The sequence below is a fragment of the Erythrolamprus reginae genome, chromosome 1 (genome assembly GCF_031021105.1).
Source record: "Erythrolamprus reginae isolate rEryReg1 chromosome 1, rEryReg1.hap1, whole genome shotgun sequence".
Taxonomy (NCBI): domain Eukaryota; kingdom Metazoa; phylum Chordata; class Lepidosauria; order Squamata; family Dipsadidae; genus Erythrolamprus; species Erythrolamprus reginae.
The window spans coordinates 177,886,868-177,899,465 of NC_091950.1; the positions used below are offsets into that span (position 1 = coordinate 177,886,868).

At 42.1% G+C, this 12,598-nt stretch overlaps 1 protein-coding gene across 4 annotated transcripts in view; it reads left to right on the forward strand.

Moving 5' to 3' along the window:
- The first annotated feature begins 4,732 nt into the window (after positions 1–4,732).
- Positions 4,733–12,598, forward strand: part of FMNL2 (formin like 2) — a 192,123-nt gene continuing 184,257 nt past the window's right edge. For all 4 annotated transcript variants that reach the window (XM_070731526.1, XM_070731528.1, XM_070731525.1 and 1 more), the window contains exon 1: positions 4,733–5,554. In XM_070731526.1, coding sequence (XP_070587627.1) covers positions 5,438–5,554 — 117 coding nt within the window. In that variant the 5' untranslated portion in view covers positions 4,733–5,437. The remainder of the gene's footprint in view (positions 5,555–12,598) is intronic.

Consider the following 12,598-nt stretch of genomic DNA (forward strand, 5'->3'; position numbering starts at 1 on the left):
GAAATCAAAGGAGCTTACTTGCTTGTGGTATTCTTATAATTATATCTCTGCAGAAAATTACATGCTATTAGGATATTAGGATAGTAGCTGGAATAGTAAAGTGGTACAATAGGCTGGAACACACAGTTGGAGTTGATTAGTTGGAGAGTGCTGACTCATGTATGAGGCAATCTGCACTATGATTGGTTGCTGTAAGTACAAAGGGGGAGTTTCCCTTTTCCCACCTCCTTTTTCTTCTCTGTGTTCTGGATACTCTTTAATTTACCTCATTATATTCTTGTGTGTTGTGTCCCTGGCTAAGTTGTGTTTTCTCTTTCCGGATGATGACAATAAAAATTACAAGTTTGTGTTAGTGTCTCCGACGTCATCTGGACAGCTGCTGCACAATTCCCTGACATATATTTACAATGTCCACTTAGTCTTAACCCCTAATGCATAGTTTAATGGTTTCATTTGGGGGATATTTGCACTGGTCTTATTTCTTACGAGTTACATTTCTCAGATGCTCAGTAAGTGAAATTTTCTGAGCAGATTTCACAGTTGCTTGAGGCATTCAAGCAAAATCTAAAAATGTCAGAAAAACAACAACACATTACAATGTAGTTAATAGAATAATGTTAAACTGATAAACAAAGATAAGGTAGATAAAAATTGACTGTTCCATCGTACAGCAGGAATTTGAGATAAAATTGAATGCAAAGTTACAAAAATGCTTGGGAAAGGAAGGATGAAGGGGTGTCTTGGGAAATCAAACATGTCAACATGATAACTAGGACTGTTCAGTGGTTCTCAACCTGGATGTCGGGACCCCTTTGGGGGGGTTTAACGACCGTTTCACAGGGGTCGCCTATGACCATGAGAAAAGGCAAATTTCCCATGGTGTTAGGAACTAAAGCTTCTATTATGGCCAGTGTTCCCTCTAATTTTTTGGGGGGGTGGGCGGAAAAGTATACTGTCTGAGCGGCAGTCCCTTTGGGACTGGGCGGCACAGAAATATTAAATAAATAAATAAACAAACAAACAAACAAAAAACCCACCCTGTTTTGCCTCAGAGAATTTCAAAATAAAATACTGTACTGTGTGTCTATAACAGTGAGCTCATAATAGGGCAACTCTATCAATATCAAAATGCCACTTAAATAGTTGAGCTAGTTTCAAACTAGATTTTGATTTTCTTTCTCTCTTCCTTACTCCCATTCTTTTTCTTTCTCTTTTCCTTCCTCTCTTTCTGTTTCTCTCTCTTCCTCTCTTCCTCTCTCTCTCCTTCCCTCTCACTCTTTCCCTCTCGGCTTCTGGGCAGGTTTGGAAAACTCTGAGTTGATGATGATTTTTAAGTGAGCAATTGCTCACTGCTCAGCTTAGAGGGAACTATGATTATGGCACTTTGGAACATATTTTTACAATCCGACAAATCAGGCGTTTGTAGTGGGGGTGTTTCTCTGACCTTCTTGCCAATCAGCTTAAAGCTCTGTTGGGAGAATTGGTGCTAGACCTACGGTTGGGATCACTACAACATGAGGAACTATATTAAGGGGTTGTGGCATTAGAAAAGTTGAGAACCACTGGAGATGAAGCCTCACTCCTTCTATGTGCATCACATATGCATACACAAACACATACAGGTAGTCCTCAATTTAAACCATTCATTTAGTGACCAAAGTTACAATGGCTTTGAGAAAAGTAAATTATGGTTTTCACACTTATGACATTTATGTAATCCCCATGATCATATGATCAAAATTTGGACGTGTGGCAACTGGTTCGTATTTATGATGGGTGTAGTGTTCTTTTGTGATCTTCTCACAAGCAAAGTCAATAGGAAAGCTAGATCCACCAAGCAATCACATTATGAACAACTGAGTGATACAGTGAACAACTGTGGCAAGAAAGATCATAAAATGGGGCAAAAGACTCACTTAACAATGGAAATTTTAGGGTCAGTTGTCATTGTAAGTAGAGCACTACCTATATGTGAGTTCAGACAGAAGACCAAACATTGGGTGTTCCCTTTTTTTTTTGCAATCGCCATAAGGAAGAGGTGGGTTTTAGCAGGTTTTGACCAGTTTTGGAGAAACAGTAGTGGAAATTTTGAGTAGTTTGGTGAACCAGTAGCAGAAATTTTGAGTACAATAGTTTGAAGAACCGGTAATTACCACCTCTGACTGGCCCTGTCCTCATCTAATCTCTATCTCCCAAGTCCAAACTGGGAGGAAATGGGGATTTTGCAGTAACCTTCCCCTGGAGTGGGGTGGGAATGGAGATTTTACATTATCCTTCCCCTGCCACGCCCACCAAGCCACATCCACCAAGTCACGTCCACAGAACCAGTAGCAAAAAAATGTGAACCCCACCACTGCTAAGAGCACACTTATTACGCAAAAGGGATCTGGGATCAAAATCTCTCTAGCTGCATCAGAGAGTCAGTATGATATAGCGTTAAGACGTTGGACAATTTGGGGCCCATTTCTTTCTGTCAGCCCATTCCCACATCCCAGAGTTGTGCTGTGGAGAAAATAATGGTGGTGGTGGGGCATTAGGTATGTTTGCTGCCTTGAATTGATTAAAAAAAGTGGAAAAAATTAATAAACAACATATATATTTATTTAATTAACAGAGCTATTAGAAATATTTTAATCTTTTTCTGGTTAATAAATACTGAGGTGTGATGTTAAGATGCTTTTATAGCATCTTCTGTGGTTTTCTCCTTAGCAAGAGCAATGATACTCTGTCAGATGAATTAAAAATGCTTTTTCCTTAAATAAGGAAGCATTGGTTCTTACTTTCCACTTTATTTCAAATTCTATCCAAGACAAAGTATTGTGGTGCTTTACAATAAGAAACATTAATCTTTCTTGCCTTCTGAGTTATGAATACAGGTAGTCCTTGACTGATGACCACAATTCAGTCCCAAATTTCTATTGTTAAATGAGACATTTGTTAAGTGAGTTTTACCCCATTTTACGACATTTTGTGCCTCAGTTGCTAAGTGAATCACTGCAGTTATTAAATTAGTAATCCAGTTGTTAAGTGAATCTGGCTGCCTCATTCACTTTGTTAGAATGCACCACCAGAAGGGCTACCTAATTTTTTACTACCACACTGTGGGCGTGGCTTATTCAGGATGCCCTGCATTTTCTTTCAACATCTTTCAGTGCAAATTGGGTGCTCTGGGGTGGAACTCCATTTTTGCTACCCCACTGGGTTCCCCCCCATCCGGGCAGCAGCCCACCCCTGCCCAGTACCCTTTATATAAAACACACCATCATCTTGTCTAGATTCCAGATTGATATCTACTTGATGACAAAGCAGGTTTATTTCTGTGAAATTAGAATAACCAATACATCCTAATTTTTAAAGAAGTCTCTCATGTGCTGACTAGAAATTCCTCTTTGGATTGAAAATGAGGAGATATTATACCATGAAAAATATTTCCTGGGGTGGGGTGGGGAGGGAAATGTTAGTGAAAAGTGAGGTAAGCATTCAAGTGTATCCCTGCTATTCTTGATTTCAAAGGCCAGTCAAGGCTTTTTGACATCTATGTAGCAAAAAGGGTACTTTTTAATTTTTTTAGGCATTAGGGTTACAACCATTTCTTTTTATTATTTTGTACCATGGACGTAATTTTTAACAATCTTACAAACACTGGCAGAATTCGAACAGATATAATAAAAAATAAATCAGCTGTCCTTTTGTGACATGTCATGACCAGTCCACCCCAGTATGCTAAACTAAAACAAAGTTTCTTTATAAACCAAGACTGATGGCTTAGTTTGTTGGGTGAATCCAGGAATTTGCTTTTTGGGGGGACACAAACTTTAGCTAAAGCTCTGCTGTCTTCAGCCTGCATCTCAAAACAGGACACCTCAGTGGTTTTGTGGATGAGAATTACTCCTCTGTTCCTGTCCATTTATTCTATCTATCTATCTATCTATCTATCTAACTATCTATCTATCTATCTATCTATCTATCTATCTATCTATCTATCATCTATCTATCTATCTATCTATCTATCTATCTATCTATCTATCTATCGTCTATCTATCTATCTATCTATCTATCTATCTATCTATCTATCTATCTATCTATCTACCTACCTACCTACCTACCTACCTACCTACCATCCATCCATCCATCCATCCATCCATCCATCCATCCATCCATCCATCCATCTATCTATCTATCTATCTATTTGTCAAACATGTATAGGATAGTAGTAGTTTGTATAAACGTGAGTAAAAAGTAAGGATAAAAGAGGACAACAGGACAATAGGTCAGGGATGGTAGGCACAATGGTGTGCTTATTTGACCCCTATGAAAATCATTAAGTGTTGTACCACATGATTCTTGACAAAGGTATATTTTCTTTTATGTATATGTACTAGACAAATTCCTTGTGTGTCCAATCACACTTGGCCAATAAATTATTCTATTCTATTCTATTCTATTCTTACCCACGCCCCCAAAGCTTGTCAGTGCAACGCAAATCATATTTCTGCTTGCAAATGGCCGAAGTGGAGACTCTGCTATTTAAAACAAAACAACCCCCCCCTCAAAAAAAGCATTTCGTTATATTTAATGCGGGGAGGGGGAAGGTAGAGAGAGGCAGGTACGCCGGCCGATGCGGTCCCGCGGAAAAAGATTTAGGACTACGCTTCCCAGCTCTCCCCAGGGCAGGGGCGTGGAGGAGACGCTCCGGAGGAGGTCTCTGTGGAAGAGGGGGGCTTTGTGCTGCGGCGCAACGGCGTCCGTAGAGCGTGGCGGCTGGATCTCTCCTGCGGGGTTGCGCTCGGTGGGCGAGCCTTGGCTCTGGCTGCAGCCGAGGCAACCGGCGGGCTTGTCGAGGGAGGACCGCTCAACGCCCCGGCCATGCGTTTTCCAAGCCGGGCTGCTCGGGGTGCAGAGCATGCAACATGCTGCCGCTAAGCTCCCGGGTTTCCAGCACGAGCGCTGGAAGAAAGGGACTCCGATTGTGCTGGGGAGGAGAAGGAGGAGGAGGAGGCGGCGGCCGAGGAGGGCGGGCATTTCCAAGGCCGGTCCTAGAGGGAGACAGAGATCTGTGCGCCTCGCCTCCCCACGGCTCTAATTCTTAAAAAAAAATCAAAAAAATCGGGGTGGGGGGGTTTTCCGCGCGCGTGGGGCGCTGAGGGGAAACCGGCGCGTGGAGCGAGAGGGGAAAAAAAAAAAAAGCGGAGGCCGACCGGGGCGGGGAAAAGGAGTTACCGGAGCGGCCGAGTGGGAAAGAAGAACGGCTCGGCTGCAAGCGCGCGGAGAGCTTTGGCTGAGAAGGAACTGGCGGCGACGGCGGTTTGGAGCTTGAGGGAAAAGACAACATACAACCCAGCAGGAGGAAAAACCGCGGGGCGAGAGAGGTGTGGACCGCTCTCTCTTTCCCCTCACCACTCGCGCTCCCCTTTCCTCGAGGAAGGGGCCCGTCGCCATGGGCAATGCGGGGAGCATGGACTCTCAACAGACGGACTTCAGGGCGCACAACCTCCCCCTCAAGCTCCCCATGCCCGAACCGGCCGAGCTGGAAGAGAGATTCGCCGTCGTGCTGGTGAGTTGCCCGACCGAGGGGGCTTTTTTGGCCTCCCAATGGTGGAGGAAAACGGGGGTGTTCCCGTCAGCCCTTTTCTTAGCCTCCTTTTGCCAGGCAGGCGGCGGCGAAGGTGGAGCGGTGGGGTTCCCCCATCCCGTCGCGACCTTCTTGAGAGGGGCTTTTATTTTGTCGGCCCAAAGGGAAGCGGGGGGGGGGGGGAGGAAAGGGGCTCTGAATAGTATGTAGGAAATCGCCCTGTCTCTGCAGCAGCTGATCCATTGTTTGAAACGGGAGTGGGGGACCGTGGGGGGGGGGCTTTTGCGAGCTTCAACCGGAGAGTCGCTGTCCCTCGGGCGAAAGGGATGTGCAGAGGAACCCGGGGAGCCTGCAATGAGAAGCGCCTGGCTTTTTCTCCTCATCGAAACGTCCCTGGAGAATTTGAAACAACAACAAAAAAGTGTTACGATCCAGGGAGATCACGCTTAAAGTTACATGCCTTCCAGGGCGGCCGTTCGCTTCCTTACTGCTGGGTTCGTTCCCAAGCAAAAGATCTGCACATCTCGTTTGCAAAGCGAGAGGTAGAAGAGGACAAGCAATCCGAAAAACCTGGAACAGTCGGGGAAATATATTCGCTCTTTGGATTTATTTATTAGTTCGATTTGTATGCCTGCCAACTCCCAAAGGACTCTGAATCCGGGTGGAAAACCTGACACCCCTTGTTGATGATTAAGTTTTTAAATCGGGTCAGGGGGAAAGCATCCTATTATTACATACACCTTTACTCCCAAACGAGCCTGACTGATCTTGGTGGCACTGGTTTAAAATAAAAGTGCACACAAAAGGATTGCACTTTATAGAAATGTATCTGTAGTGCACCGGAAATGCACTAGGTTTGAGGTTTGGGGCTTTCCTGGTTATTTCTGGAATGATTAAGAGAAAGTGCGTTTTGACTGGCGTCCACACTTTGAGTCACTTTTTTCTTCAGAAACATTTAAAGATTTTAACTAACTTCCTTTAACATGGTGTATATAAAAGACTAATGTTTTTTCCTCATTAGATCCACATTGTCAATATATGATGCTGGCTTAATGATTGATGTGATGTTTAGTCCACAGATTGTTTCCCCTTTTAAGTGCCATAACTTAATAGCATTTGGCACATGGTTTTCTATATTTTGTAAATCCATGTAGATATTCTAAGGCAGTGGTTCTCAACCTGGGGGTCGGGACCCCTTTGGGGGGGTCGAACGACCATTTCACAGGGGTCATCTAAGACCATGGGGAAAGACAAATTTCCCAAGGTGTTAGGAACTAAAGCTTCTATTCTGGCTCCTTGGAACACATTTTTACAATCTGACCAATCAGGCGTTTCCCTGGGGGTGTCCCTCTGACCTTCCTGTCAATCAGCTTAAAGCTCTATTGGGAGAATTGGCGCTAGACTTATGGTTGTGGGGTATCACCACAATTTGAGGAACTGTATTAACAGGTCACGGCATTAGAAAGGTTGAGAATCACTGTTCTAAGAGATTTCGACATTTCTTTAAAATATTGAAGTTAATTTGCTATTATTTGTGATATCTATTTGTGAGTTTAACTTTGTAATACCGTATGAAAACTACATATTATATCCATTGGAATTTATTTGAGTAGAATGTGCAAGCAATATTATAGCTCTAATTGACATTGATAAAGGTTTTTTTTTTTATAAAGGCTTCTGACGTCAGTCTGTATACTTAGTTTTAGGGGAGAGATGTATCAATTCTCAAAAACTTTGAAATGGGGATTTTGTCCTCAGTAGGGTTACAATGGTTTCTTCTTAAAATTCTTGGCATGCTAGTTTGTCAAAGCACAAATACTGTTGAAGTAGGGAGGCATGGACTCTTCTTGAGCGCATATCCAGCAAAGGGGGGGGGGATGTGCCTTGAAGGAAGCTGACAAAATTGCATGTACTTTTCTGGTTTGTACTTGCAACACTCTCGGTTTTGCAGTTTTATCCAACTAGATGCTGTCTTGTAAAAAGAAAAAAGGAAAAGAGGAACAATTAATCATGCAACAGAAGAAATTACTCTTTAAATGGAAACAATAATGAGCTAATGTCTGTAATTTCATGCATTTGATGAAACAGAGGAGCCAGGATGAACCGGAATTGAGAAACTCCCAAGTTCAAACCTATACTTGTTCAGGAACCCTTCTGGGTGATTTTGGGCCCCCAGTTTCTCAGTCCGAACCTACTTTTTAAGATGCTGAGATAATAAAATAGGTGGTCACCCTTGGAGGTGAATCGGAGGTGTATTTCCTATGCCTACTTCCATCCCGATGTCTTAGATCTCCTACCTGTTCTAGAGGATCATATTATATATTATGATGTAACAGTGATGATAAAACACGCAGTGATATATGATGTATTGTTATCAAAGTGTTTCATTACTCAGACATGTCCGTATCAGGCTGTTTTTTGTTTGCTGCTGCATGGCTTCTGTGTCTTTGTTTGGAAATGTCTTTCTCCTTCACCACCTCAAAATAAATGGGTGTTTTCAACATGCACTTTAAATATATAGAAAAATCCAAAGGCCTTGACAAGAACCTACAGAATTCCAGGATGTGTGTAATCTATATAATTATTGAACTTTGTGGCCTTGACAAGAACCTACAGATTTCCAGGATGTGTGTAATCTATATAGTTATTGAACTTTGAGACGGCAAGTTTCTATGACATTTGTTGAGCTGTAGTTTACTTAGTTGTTATAACCAAACACTGAGCCATTAAATAACTGAAATAACTGGGCTTGCTTTGTGTAAGATGCCAGGTTAAGGTATGATTGGTTACATTGTGCTCATTGTATCTTTAAAAAGTGTGAGAAATCTGATTCATAGATATCATGAGTTGTACTAATTATTTTGACCTAGCATGTTATGAACCCAGCCATTATGATTTGAATCCATGACTTATGATAGTGTATTGTGTGAACCTAGCCCATTGTGATATTGGGTCGTCTGTGATCAAACATATTATGACTTATTGTGAGGTATGAACCGGGTTTGAAACTTATAATAATATCTGTGATTGAGAATGAGTAGACCTTTAAACTGTATTTGGACAGTTTGAACGATGGCATGTTAGATCTGATTTGCTTCATCATCACCTATTGAATAAGACAGAGTTGGATAGAATTCCACATGTTAAGTCAAAAAGACATAACAGTGAATTACAAACTGTAATAGTTACACATCATGATATTTTAGAGCAGGGGTGTTAAAGCACTTGTTGTCATGGCAGTGTCATGTGATGTATCGCAACACTTTTCCCTCTTCGCTAAATGGGGCGTGGGTATGGGCATGGCCAGCATGTGATGTGTGTAGCTCGTGGGCCACAAGTTTGACACCCCTGTTCTAGAGTCAAGCAACATCAGCAAGAGCCTTCACCTGTTGCTTTTAGCTATGTATGGCTTTATTGGATGGGTATAAATAAATATATTCTGCACCCAGAAAGTAAAAATGAAGAGTAAAAACGTAATAAGTTAAATGTAAAGAAAATCTGTAAAGAAATCCTGAAAGTAAAAAAGGCAAGTAAATCTGAAAATAAAAATGTAAAGATGGTTTCTGTTTACTAAAACAGGTGCTGACAGTCTTGAAAAATACGGTACATGCATTGGAAAAAGCATCTCTAGATACTCCTGGGTACCTGACCAAGGAAAAGTGCTAAAAGCATTTGGTGTTACTTGATAAGAGGTTTAGGATATCAGCCAGAGAAGAACTCTTCTAAAAAAGATGCTGCATGAAAATAAAAATGCTGGCATTGTTGCCAAAATCACTAAAAGAGGCAGGAGGAAGCACAGATCAAGTTGGGGGTTTCATGCCAGAGGGCCTAGTTCTATCTTCGTAATGTCCACGAAAAGCTGGGGAAAAGAAAACTCCTGAAATCTGGATAACTGGTCCACAAGTAAGAGCATGGCAATTCATTAAAATCCAGAAAGGCTTCATGAAGATGTTTCTCCCCCTTTAAATCAGTGGCTAAACTACAGTGTGTTGATGCAAAGCCTTATTGGTTTTAAAACCATGCTTTTGTCCCTTGGTTTTAAAACTAATAGGCCAGTGACGGCTAACCTTTTCCAGACCGAGTGCCCAAAGCACGTGCAAACCCCCAAAATGCAATATGCACATGGCCCCCCGCCTGTGCCCCAACCCCTCATGCATCCCCGCATGCGCCCCTGTGCATGTGTGCACAGTCCCCCACATGTGCAGCACAGACCCATAGAACAACTGGCCAGAGGGAGGTGCACACACATTTGTGGTGGAGCCGAGCTGGGATGATGGTTTGTCACCACTGCAGTAGGGTTTTGCACCATGTGGGAAACTAAAGATGCTTAGCCACTTGTAAGCTTCACCACTGATCTAGTGGTTGTAAGTAAACCACTGTAGCTTGTAGTTTCACCACTGATCTAGTGATGGCTTATTTATTACTAGAGTTCATCAAACTCAACTTTCCTGTTGCTGTAGGCACTTTGTTTTCTGTGTAACATGGGTTTCTTCTTGTTGCAGATGGGCTAACTTTTGTGTTACCCAAAACTATGTTCCGAATTATGTGCACAAAGCAGTTGCTTGCTGGATCTAGTTATAAGCATTAATTGCTTCGAATACATGGTGGCAACTGACTCATTTAAGAAATTCCCCTGGCATTTCAAAGAACTTTTGAAATGAGGTATTAGAAATTATTGAACAGGGGTGATGGAATAAGTGACAAGGTTTTTGCATTGTCCTAAGCCACCATGTAATTGGTCCAGTTTTGGATTGAATCAGGGCTTACTACAATGTGCAGCATTGTGGAAGCTACAGATGCTTTTCTATTTTTTCTTTCTTTCTGTCTTTACTCCAAGGCAACGTCATAAAGGAACCGATCTGCATGTTGGGGTGGTAGTGGTGTTGGATGCCTTTTTAAAAAAAACAACAAAATCTGAGCTGGTGGAATTGATAGAGATTTTCCTGGCACCACTTTTCTTCGACAATCTATGCTTTGTGGAAGAATATTAGAATGTTGAATAACCGTGAAGGCATCCAGCAGTCAAAGTAATTTGTGTTTTTCCAACACTACTTATGACTGAAATGTCAAAGCTCTCATTTTTGGTAATCAAAAAGATTGAGCAACCTAAATTGGGGGGAGGGAAATCCTGCTAGTGCTTCCCCAATTTCGCTGACCTGCATTGCCTGACCTTTTATTTTTCATACTTGTATCTGAAAATGAATGGTGATGTATCTTTCCCCAAGCAATTCTGGTCATATCTTTTCCAATTAACAAAGCCTGCAGAATGTTGCTTTGTTTCTGACCAATTTAAGCTGTGTTTGAAGCGAGAAAGTAGCAACAAGAGCAGCACACTCTGCTTTTTTTGGTTTTTTTTTAATGATAGAATTTCTAATCAGCCAGGAGAAGATGCTAGCTGCTCCAAAATTTGTATTGCCTGTGAAAAAGAGTGAGAAACAAAGAAGCTGAGCTGGGTCTATCTCAGAGTGAGGGGGGAAAAAAGACTCATCAGGTTAAATGATTAAATTTAGCTGTATTTCACAGAGATTTTAAAAAAGCTATATTATATGTAAGTTTTGCTTTAGTTTGTGATGGCGAACCTATGGCATGCGTGACACACAGAGCCTTATCGGAGGGCACACAGGGTGTATGTCAGCTCCAGCGTGCATGGGTACATTGGCCAGCTACATTTTGGGCTTCTTTTCAGCTGTTTTCACTCTCCGCAGGCTTCGGGGAAGCCTCCTGAAGCCAGAGGACAGCGAAAAATGGCCCAACAGGCCAACCGGAAGTTTGGAAACGAACTTCCGATTGGCCTGTTGGGCCATTTTTCGCTGTCCCCAGGCATCAGGAGTCCATTGTGAAGCCTGTGTGAATGCGGGGGGTGGGGGCAGCAAGGGGGGGAGTGCTCATGCATGGGTGTGTGTGTTGTGTACATATGTGGAGGGAGCACATGGGTGTGGGCACACGTGCTGGTGTACACACACCCTTTTGGCAAGCAAACCAAAAAAGGTTTGCTATCACTGAGCTAGAACTTTGAGGTTTTGTTACCTTTTCCTTTATGCATGCAAAACTCTTTTCAAAGCAAGTTTTTGTATCGCTGGCTAAAGTTGAGCTTGTCTCTTAGTTGAGCTTGTCTGTTCCTGACTTAAAGCCATGTTAAGCTTTCAGTTGTTGCTTGGGCAACACTATCAAGATGGTTTGCAATTGCTTTTTCACTTTTCAACACTGCCTCAAGTTCTGGTGACTCCAGATGGTTTCCAACCTGATTTCAGTTAGTCCTCGACTTATAACAGTTCACTTAGTGACCTTTACAACAGCACTGAAATATGTGACTTATGATCCTTTGCAACATCCCCATTTTCATGTGATCAAAATTTAGATAGCACTAGAAATAGCACTTAGACTTATATGCTGCTTCATAAGGATTTACAGATCTCTCTAAGCAGTTTACAGAGTCAGCATGTTGCCCCCAACAATTTGGGTCCCCATTTTACCCACCTTGGAAGGATGGAAGGCTGAGTCAATTATGAAACTGGTGAGATTTGAACTGCCAAATTGCAGTCAGCCTGCAGTCAGCAGAAGTAGCTTGTACTGTACTCTAACCACTGCATCACCATGACTCATACGCTTGGCAACTGGTTCATATTTATGATGGTTGCTGTGTCTCAGGGTCTTGTGATCTTCTGACAAGCAAAGTCAATGGGAAAGCCGGATTCACTTAACAACCATGTCACTAATTTAATGTCAGTGATTCACTTAACAAATGTGGCAAGAAAAGTTGTAAAATAGAACAAAACTCATTAACAAACTTATCACTTAGAAACATACATTTTAGGTTCAATTGTGATTGTAAGTTGAGAACTACCTGTACTAATCACAGCCAAGCCCTTTTGTGGTGAGGTTAGAAGTAAAAGGCAATTGGTCATTCTCAGGATGCATTAGGAATCTGTTGCCTGCCTGACTGAATATTTGAGAGATCATTTACTAGGATTTTCTTCCAGGCTTTCTTAGAACGTATGGGTAGAAAGGGATTTGGGAGATCATCTA